Source organism: Podarcis cretensis (genome assembly GCF_951804945.1).
Source record: "Podarcis cretensis genome assembly, chromosome: 16".
NCBI classification, from domain to species: domain Eukaryota; kingdom Metazoa; phylum Chordata; class Lepidosauria; order Squamata; family Lacertidae; genus Podarcis; species Podarcis cretensis.
In genome coordinates this window covers 14,885,832-14,896,047 of record NC_137186.1, presented here as the reverse complement: position 1 = coordinate 14,896,047, position 10,216 = coordinate 14,885,832, and the positions used below count along the sequence as shown (strand labels likewise).

The following is a 10,216-nucleotide window of genomic DNA, read 5'->3' as shown; positions in this document are numbered from 1 at the left end:
TTCCAGAACAGCCTGAGTGGCAAGCTTCCGGAACAATGCATGGCTCTCCCCAGCCAGGGGTTTTCATTTTTATTTATTTCATAAAAGTTATACACCACTTGATTGTAAAAAAACATAAAACCAAAAACCACTTCAGAGCGGTTTACAAAAGATAAAACAGGAAAATGCACAACCCTACTCCAGACCCTCCTATTGTCCCTATTTTCCAGGGACAGTTCCAGATTTACAGAAGCCGTCCCAGTTTCTGATTTGATCCCAGAATGTCCTGGTTTTCCTTAAGATGTCCCTATTTTCATCAGAGAAATGTTGAAAGGATATGGTAGGACATCCCTATTTTCATCAGAGGGTATGGAGTTATGTGACCTCTGAGCCAAGGAGATAGATCCTTTAGAAGACACCTGAAGGCAGCCCTTTATAAGGTAGTTTTTTAATATTTAATGTTGGAGCAACCCAGTCTGATGGTCAGGGTAATAATAATAATAATAATAATAATATAGTGGAATAGGATGTCCCTATTTTCATCGGAGAAATGTTGGAGGGTATGCTACTCTATACCATACAGAAATTAAAATACTAAAACAGATAACTTTCTAAGCATCTAGGTAGGTTTGTCTAAACAGGAATTATTTTAGCAGAAAGAGTAAAGTGAAGGTGCCTGCTTGATCTCAATCAGCAGGGAGTTCCAATGGGTGCTGTGACACTAAATGATCCGAGTTCTACAAATGCAGAACAAGTATTATGTGGCACTTGTAGTAGGCCAATTCCACCAATCAAAGCGGTCAATTGGGCATATGTGAGGTAAGGCGATCTTGCAGGTAAACTGGTCCCAAGTTGTTAAAGGCTTTATATAGTGATAATAACACATTGAATTTGGCTTAGTAGCAAATCGGCAAGTAGCACAGATCTCTTGAGCACAGGCGTTCTAGGCTGACAAGGCCTCACTCCTGGCTGCAGCCGTGCTGCAGCATTCTGCACGACCTGCAGCTTCCAGATCAAGCGCAAGGGAAGCTCTCACACGGAGCGCATTGCGGTAATCCAGTCTTGAAGTAACCAACACATGAATTACTCTGGCAAGGCTTTCCCGGACCATGGCAACCCATGTTGAGCTTTCATTTAAAGCTTGCCTTTCCACCCCAGAGCCTGTTTGCAACAGCCTTCGAGCGACTTGATGTGGCAGAAGTAATATACCGGGGTTCTTGGCTTCCACACCGTCTGAGAAGCACTCTTTTCAATCACTGTAATGTAGCTGGCTACTTCTGGAAACAGTGTGTGGAGTTAGATCGGGGGTGGAGAACCTGAGCTGCCCCCCCCCCCATCATTCCTGACATTAGCCATGCTGGCTGGGGCTGATGGGAGTTATAGAATCCAACGTTTGAAAGGCAACAGGTTCCCATCTCTGAGCTAGATGAACCTTTCAATCAAGGCAATGCCATTTGAGAGAGTGTGTGTTTATGTATTTATATATATAAAAATAACTGTAGTCACAAGGTAATTGTGTTGTCATTTTAAATAGCATTTTAATGTAAAAAGGTGCATTTACATCTAAAGGTAGGCCCAACGTCAGATGAAAAGCTGAAACAGAAGAGAATAGCAGCTTTCCCCAAACTAAGCCAAGGAACTCACAGCTAAAACAGGATTAAAACCCACATCTCCATTACTCATGGCCACAAGGAAAGGTGGGCATCTCAAGAGCCCTCCTCTCTGGGGGGCTGTTTGCACTGGTGGCTGATTTACTATTGAAAGTACCTAGAAATTAAAACCACCTACACGCAGTGTGGACTGACAACTTTTCTGGAATGCAGCTCGAATTTCCATCATTGCCTTTCCGCTGTCCTCTCAAAACTGTTGCGATTCAGGGAAGCAGAATAGATCCATAAGAAGGAACAGTACTGTTTCTGTCTAATGCTGCCAACCTATAATGCCTGCTCAGCATCAAATGAGATGCCTTAAACCTCCAAACCACCATCTCCTGCAAAGGATGCCCTGACACCCCACCTCTCAGGGCACTGGGAGTGACCCCATCAATCAGGAGCTCAATGGTAGAGCCCTGTTTTGCATGCATAAGGTCCCAGGTTCAATTCTCAGCATCTGCAGCTGAAGCATCCATGTAGCTGGTCTGGAAAGTGCCACTATCCGTCAGAGCCGTCAATACTAGGCTAGGTGAACCAACTCTCCGACTCCAAATAAGGCCATTTAATACACCTTACATTACTGGAAACATTATTGGAAAACAGGCAAGGAATCCTGTCTCTTTGATCCTCCCGCCCCATCTTGTGGGCTTGCAGCAGTGCAGACCTCCAGGCAGGCAACATTTTGTAAGGATTCAGTGGGTAATATGGCCAAAGCACAAAAGCAGAGCTTAGATGTGGAAGGATCCTAAGCATTGCAAGGCGGCTGGCAGAATTGTAAAGGAAAGGGATAAATATCGCCAGAATTCCTTCACTCATCTCTTGCTCGCTTTTGGCAGAAGCAAGTTCCCTATGATACCAACCTCACAAATGCCAAGAAGAGAGTGACAGGTAAAGCCTTCGCACCTACTACAAACTTTTGTGTTGTGTTTCCACCACAATTCGTGCCTAGTTTTTCTTAGCTTCTCCCTGTGCCTTCCAGCCTGAGAGAGTAAGGAAGGGGGCGTGACATTTCACAGCTGTGGAGTGAAATAAGCTGGTGGAAAAGCACCACGCAGATCTGAAAGGCAGTGAATAAATTTGGTCCCAGCAACCTCAGCCGCCAGATGAAACTTAGCCCCGCAGGATGGCTAAGCTCCCATGGAGACTTCCTTCCAGACCACTGAAGTGAACCATTTGGGGCCCCTCAAAAGCATCCCCAGTGTGCCAAAAGCCACCAAATCAGATGGAAGTATATGTCACCAGAACCCCAAAAGGAAAAAAGCTATTGATGACAGGGGAGCAAAACATGTGAGAATTCATCTCTCAGTTCATTTGCTTTTGAGCAGAGCAGAGGTGTAGCTAATCGCTCTCCCCTCACAGGGGCTTGACTCCCCTTGCAAAACACAGAATGGAAACCTGGAAGGAGAGAAAGAGAGATTGTCATGGTCTGCTATCAGGCTGCAGTAGAAAGAAAGAGAAACAGAGCTACCATCAGTTCTGTTGGGAAATGCAGTAATCCCTGGCTCTTCCCCTCCTTGGACTCTTTCCATTCCAGATGGTCATTTTGAGAACCTTGTAAGTGAAATAACTAACAAGATGAAATAGTGTCCGGGTTTTCTTTTTTCCTCCCCCCCCCCCCCCCCGCTTTTTCTTTTATGTCAAGACTGCCTTAAGCTTGAAGACAAGGGCTATCTTATTATTAATCTTTTCAATCCACTCTGGGAGCCTTTCTCAGCTGAAGAGCAGGTTAAAATGCTTCAGATTAACAAAAAGTAACCAGAATGGATGAGTAGTGTGTGGGTCATTATTAGCATTCCTTCAAAGTAATCATAAGTGACCATTTTTCTGCAGATAATATTTTACTGTATCTCTGCTGCTCCTGTAAATTGCACAAGAAGAGCTCTTCTTGGAGTCAAGGTGGGGGAGAGAGCAAGTGTGTGGCTACATCAAATACTGGAGAAAGAAGGTTTGAGAAAAGTAGCCTTGTGTGTTCTGAGCTTCCAAGACTCACAGGCCTTGCAGTGATTGTGCCTTGGGACTGCTGCAATTTCCTAACATTTTAACACACCCCACCATTTGCAAATAAACCAGGGTCCACTGGCTTACAAAATTCCCCCCAAAGCTGCCTTACAGGGTTATTGTAAGGATTACAACCAAGTAAGTTATGTGCAGTGGTTTGAACATGCGAAAGCGCTGGACAAAGCTCTGGTCCATGGGCTCATGAAGAGTTGGACACAACTAAACAACAACATCAAGCATTGTTAAAATAAATTATTTTGCCCACTGATTGCTTTTTTCTGGTCATCCTTGCATATGAAGTGCATGTTATACATAGCCCCAACCTGCACCCTGGAACCCACCTTTAGAGGTCACGGGATTTGGGGAGTGGTTCAGATCGGGGGCACTTAGTTCGGAAGGTGATCCCGTCCCCCGGCAAAGGGGAAGCAATGAAAGGCATGAACCACACCAGGTGCCCCTGATTCCCCAGCACTTCCCGAAGGTTGTCTTTCCAGCCCAAGTCGTACTGACGATCTCCTTCGAACCATTCGTTGGTCGTCTGCCCACGCAGGGCCAGCAGGCTGTGAAAGAGCAGGAAGCCCGTGCAGAAGAGGAAGCCAACAATGCAGACGTCAGTCACAAAAGCGAAGATGAAGATTGTGATGTTCACCTGCCCTACAAGAGAGATCCAAGTGCTACGTTAGTTACCAAAAGGAGAGAGAGGAGGATGGGACCCCAGGACCCCTCCATCTGCTTTGCTGGAAAACCAGCAACTTTTGGCTCTGCATCTCCTCAAAATCTTTCCATTCCAGTGTCTCTAAATGCCTCTGTTTGCTCCCCACTTCCCAATGCCCTTTCCTTTCGTGCCATGGCTTGTATATCATAAGCCTGACAGCAGGGATGCCTTATCTTTAGAGGAAGGGACCTTGTTGAGTGGTAAAGTATCTGTTTTGAATGCAGAAAGTCCCAGGACAGGTAGAATCATAGAATTGTGGAGTTGGAAGGGACCACAAGAGCCATCTAGTCCAACCCTCTGCAATGCAGGAATCTTTTGCCCAATGTGGGGCTCAAACCCATGACGCTGATATTAAGTATCTCATCCTCTATCAACTGAGGTAAACCTGGGCTTGAATTAAACCCTGTCCACAGATACAGGCATCCCCCCACTTGTGCACCTACAACCACGTATAGTGGCACAGGGAAATAATTAAGTAATTTAATTCATACCAGGAAATGGAAGAAGAGAGCTGGAGAGTCCTCATGGCTCATGAGGAGACCCTCCCCAGAGCTTGAAGAGGACAGGTAAAGGCAGCGGAAGCCCCAAAGAGACCAGAGGCACAGTTTAGGCTGCTCAGCCTCTCTGCCTAACAGCTGATGCATGCGTTAGCACAGCAGCAACCTTTCCGTGCATCCTCCAGCCTTCTGCAAGCCCCAGAGCTTCAATTCCAGTTGCAGCTATTTTTGGTACAGTATTTTTTATCTGGATTGGAGAGAGAGAGAGGCACCAAGGGCGTTTCAAGGGTGTTTAGGGGGCACTCCCCAGTTACACGATTTTCCTGTATGCGTGCAGGGTGCTGGAATGTCACCCCCGCGTAAGAGGGGAGTCGCCTGTACTCTCAAAAGCAGGGCTGGTACTATTAAGAGTGGTGCAGAGGCCTATTTCGTCAGTTTCCAGCATGCAACCGTAGGTCTGTGATGGAGTCTGTACGGTGCCAATGAATCTTACCCATCAGTAACATAAGCCAGGGGAGTAGTAGCAGCAGCATCGCCTGGACAGAGGTGCCCTCCTGGAGCAGTGATAGGACCACATCAGCATTGATCACGCAGCCATACAGCAAGGCAACAGAGCCATGTAGAAGCAGGCAAAGGAAGTAGCGGTAGTTTTGGTATCCCAAGCACTGGCCAAGCAAAGTGCAATGGTGGTCACGCCGCAGGATGCAAACGTTGCAGGAGAAACAGTGGCTGCAGCGGGGAGGCACGTGAGATTGGCAGGAGTAGCAGTAACTGAAAGAGAGAGAGTGAGGAGCGACGGTGAGGGTTCTACTGGGCGCATCTTACTCCACTCACTCAACCCAGCGGCAGAGGACATGATTTGCATGCAAATGGTCCCGTGTTCAATCTCTGGCATCTGGAAGTGGGGGGGGGGGGGACACCTCACTTAAATCCCAGATGAACCATTGCCCAACAGTGTGCTTAAAACTGGGTTAATCTAGTGGTTTGACTTGGCATAAGGCAGCTTCCAATGTTGCTTTTTTAATCTTAGAAACTCTGGTTAAGTGCCTTTTGGCAGTTTGGAGATGAACCCGGCTCTGACCATTGGCCACAGAAGGAGCAATTGTGGGGACAGTGCTTCTCTCCTCCATTGCAGGAAAGGTTTCCCTGGGACTGTGAGCAGCCAGAGGATTAAAGGCTGCTAGGTTGTGTGCACAGATATGTGAGGGAGTATTCTTTCAACCAGTTATAAGTCACCCTGAGCAACTGATTGAAAGGTGGAGCATAAAACTGATAAAACAAATAAATAAATACATTGAACAATAAATACATTTTTTTAAAAAAGGCAGTATGCCTTCCCCCCTAACCATAAATTAAGTTCTACTAAATTCAATGGGGATTACAGTAAAGGTAAAGGTACCCCTGCCCGTACGGGCCAGTCTTGACAGACTCTGGGGTTGTGCGCCCATCTCACTTAAGAGGCCAGGGGCCAGCGCTGTCCGGAGACACTTCCGGGTCACGTGGCCAGCGTGACATCGCTGCTCTGGCGAGCCAGAGCCGCACACGGAAACGCCGTTTACCTTCCCGCTGGTAAGCGGTCCCTATTTATCTACTTGCACCCGGAGGTGCTTTCGAACTGCTAGGTTGGCAGGCGCTGGGACCGAGCAGCGGGAGCGTACCCCGCCGCAGGGATTCGAACCGCCGACCTTTCGATCGGCAAGCCCTAGGCGCTGAGGCTTTAACCCACAGCGCCACCTGTGTCCCGGGGATTACAGTACTCCCATTTATTTCTACCTGATATGCTTTTATTTGTTTATGTGTTAATTTCTACATTGCCCTATTAAGAACAAAACCTTCTCAAGGCAGCATACTTAATAAAATCAACCTAAGAGACGAAATTCAAAGATAAACAAAGAGGCAAATATCAGAAGAACATAAAAATAGGTCACATGACAGGGTAAGCTCTTGTAAATAATATGCTTTAACCTGGCATCTAAAATCAGGCACAGAAACCTCCCTAGCATACAAATGCAATGAACTGCACAACGTAAGTGCTGCTGTAGTAAATACCCAATTCCTTGTGGCCACTGAGGAATTCATTTACACTACAGTGGTACCTCAGGTTAAGTACTTAATTCGTTCCAGAGATCCGTACTTAACCTGAAACTGTTCTTAACCTGAAGCACCACTTTAGCTAATGGGGCCTCCTGCTGCTGCTGCGCTGCCGGAGCCCTATTTCTGTTCTCATCCTGAAGCAAAGTTCTTAACTCGAAGCACTATTTCTGGGTTAGAGGAGTCTGTAACCTGAAGCGTATGTAACCTGAGGTACCACTGTATTCCTCTTTTGTTTGTACAGCATACTCATTCATTTTTTAATCTTACATATTAAATCCATTTCTCTAAATACCCCTTGGTATTTCTCTCTCTCTAACACTTGCCTCCATCATCTTAATGAAGCAGGATCTTGCTTACAAAAAACAAAAAACCTGTGCTGCAAGCCTGCAATACATTTAGAAATGCTAGTACCTGCCAGGTAAGACATCTGTTTCAATACTGTTTGCTCTGGCAGAGCATCTAACACAGAGTTGTCTACCCTGAAATTCTCAGGGGCCTTTCCCATTATCTGCTACCTGGTTCTCTTTTTAAGTAATGGCCCCAGAGATGGGACCTCCTGCCTGACAGCTGCAATTTCTCAATTCCTTTCCCTTTAAGGCACACCAAGCTTTTAGCTAGGCCTCACTGGCGCTGTTGCTCTCCTCAGGGCTTTTCCTCCTCTGAAAAAAAGAGCTTTGGAAAAATAAAAACCAACGAGAAGAGTGCCTCTGAGCATGTGCTGAGCGTCAGGCCAAGGCGCTTTCCCTAGCCCAGGCTTCCTCAGCCTCGGCCCTACAGATGTTTTTGGCCTACAACTCCCATGATCCCTAGCTAGCAGGACCAGTAGTCAGGGATGCTGGGAATTGTAGTCTCAAAACATCTGGAGGGCTGAGGATGAGGAAAGCTGCCCTAGCCTATCAAAAAACGCCTTCCCAGTCCTTTTCCCGCCACTTCCCCAAGCCCCGCCTCCACACTCCCACGCTCTTCTCTGATTGGCTACCGTCTCCGAAGCCCCCCCCAACTTACTCCCATCCTTGCCCCGCCCCCGCCAGCATAACGCCGCGCGTGCTGGGCGAGGCGGTGACGAAACGGCGCGCGTTCTCGAGCACGTTCCCCAGCAGGAAAAGCAGCGATGCCAGCGACACAAATGGGAATGCTTCCGTCCTACGGGCCTCGCTCCCGCGCTCGCCGCCGCCTCCGCGTTGCCGAAGCAGCAGCACCGCGACCACCTCCAGGGCGAGCGCGCCCACCAGCGCCGCCCCCACGCACACGGGCAGCACCCTCCGCTCCCAACCGCTGCCGGCCATAGCGGCGCATGCGCGACGCCGGAGGAAGTCTTCGCCGCCAATCCAAAGAGCGAGCGGACTCTGAGGACCCCTTTAGGAGTGTGATTGGCGAGCCGCCTAGCCAATCCATCCGCCACGTGAGGCGGCCCACGCGCTGTGTTTACATCACAGCGATTGCTGTCAGTGGGGCGCTTGATTGACTTACGCTGCAATGTGAATATAGTCGCCTGTTTAATAAATATTTAGCAAGTCTGCTCAGAAGCCCCACTGAGTCAAAACACTAGCAACTTAAGCTGCTGCACACCATACATCTAAGGGCCTCTACCCTAAGGTTACCAGATTTTTTTCAATAAATCCGGGGACACTTAAAAAAATAAATTACTTTTTTTTTAAAAAAGAAAGTTATTTTTAAAAAATTAAGAAAAAAAGTCAACACCACAGATCAAAGTTTTGATACTGAGCTGGCGAGTAGGTCCTCGAGTGGGCGGGCGGCACCCAGTGGGTCTCCGAGATGCAGCCGATTCTCCTGCTCTTGCTGCGGGGCTGCCCCAAAGCTCCTAGCCGCCGCCGGCTGAAGTGATCCAGCGCTGCTTGCCGCTGCCAGATCGAGCCCAGAGCTTTTGCCCGAACACACCCACCCACCCCCGCACCGCTTCTTTCTCTCTCCCCCCCCCCTCCCATCACTCCTCCTCTCCTCCCCAAAGCCGTGCAGCCGCAAGCAGCTCAAATGGAGTGGAAAATGGCCAGTGGTGGCAGATCGAGCCTTTAGATTATCTCCACATCTGGTATTTAGCTGTCTCTAATCCGCTTTTATTTGCCAGAAGCCCCCCTCCCCTCCCACCAGCTTGGGCGGGTGGTGGCGGGGGCGGCGAGGAGACAGAAGAAGCGGGGTGCTGGAGAATATATATGTGTGTCCCCCCATATATTTTGGCTGCCGCCGCTTCTATACACGTTTATATGATAAGGTGAACCCGGGGTGGGTAGAAAAGAGAGAGGGGGGATGGAGATTGGAGGAAGAGGTGGAGGCGGCTCCAGTTCAGAGTTAGTGGAGAATCCGTGTCAGGACTTCGCAATCCGCAGTCACACACCGAGAGAGTTGCATGGACGAAAGGGAGCTGGCAATACATTTCACTGGGATTTTTCTTTTAAGGGCTATTTCACTCGCCGCCGCCGCCCCCCCTCTCCTTTTCCTCTCTGTCTCTCTTCCTTTCTCTCTCCATTGCTTTCAGCGCGACCAGCTTTGCTCTTGATCTCCGTTCACGGGGCAGCAGCAGCAGCGTCAAGGAGAGAGGAAAAGCAAGGAGGGGGGAAAGCGAAGCTTGAAGAAGGGTTGGAACTGGATCCTGCTACAGGCCAGGATGCCATCCAGGGAGATGTAAATGAGGCGGACGAGGCCGACGGAGATAAAGGGGGCTTTTCTATCCGATTTTCCCTCTTGCGCGTGTGCCTGTGCTAATATAATATATGGCAGCAACCAGGTAATGGAAACGATCAACTGATTTGGCTTTCTTCGTAGCTCCCCTCCTCTGAGCAGTGGTTGAGTGGCCTGCATTAAGACAGTCTTGAGAAGTGTTGGTTAAAGGAGACAGCTGATTTTAAAAAATTAGAAAATAAGGCACACATTTCTGCACCACTGCTCTTGTATAGTAAAAGTATCTCTTTCCCATCCGTCCCAAATTTGTTTTAATGCATTTCACTTTATCTATAATTGCACTACATAAATGGCTTTTCCGTTCTTAATTTTCTCTATACAGGAAAGTTTTAAAAAATATTTGAACATTGATGTTACTCATAATGCATGTTCTCATGTCCTCTAAGAAATTGATGTATGGGGAAAGGAAGTATTTTAGGGGTAGCTTAAGTTACGTGGTTGCTTTCTTTATGCATTAACCTGCCTTTCATGGCCCATTTCTGTCCTTAAAGACACCCAGTTTGGTTTTAAGCTACATCTTCAGCTCTTTGAGGACACTGGTACCGACTATTGTTGTTGTTGTTGTTTAGTCATGTCCAACTTTT

The 10,216-nt window shown here is 47.9% G+C and overlaps 1 protein-coding gene across 1 annotated transcript; it reads right to left on the bottom strand.

Moving 5' to 3' along the window:
- Window positions 1-1,492: 1,492 nt before the first annotated feature.
- ZDHHC24 (zDHHC palmitoyltransferase 24) lies at window positions 1,493-8,236 on the bottom strand. Its single transcript, XM_079957651.1, has 4 exons — window positions 7,941-8,236; window positions 5,335-5,612; window positions 3,971-4,283; window positions 1,493-3,026 (listed from the first exon to the last, which is right to left on the bottom strand). The coding sequence occupies exons 1-3, from the start codon at window positions 8,219-8,221 to the stop codon at window positions 3,973-3,975; spliced, it is 870 nt and encodes a 289-aa protein (XP_079813777.1). The 5' UTR covers window positions 8,222-8,236; the 3' UTR covers window positions 1,493-3,026; window positions 3,971-3,972.
- Between the last annotated feature and the right edge of the window lie 1,980 nt (window positions 8,237-10,216).

Excerpts from the sequence above, each read along its gene's own strand:
- ZDHHC24 (XM_079957651.1), bottom strand. The coding sequence starts at position 8,221 with ATGGCCGGCAGCGGTTGGGAGCGGAGGGTGCTGCCCGTGTGCGTGGGG. Across the intron at positions 5,613-7,940 it reads GGGGCGGGGCAAGGATGGGA|TTACTGCTACTCCTGCCAAT; the intron begins GTAAGTTGGGGG and ends TCTCTCTTTCAG. Across the intron at positions 4,284-5,334 it reads CTGGCTTATGTTACTGATGG|GGCAGGTGAACATCACAATC; the intron begins GTAAGATTCATT and ends TCTCTCTTGTAG.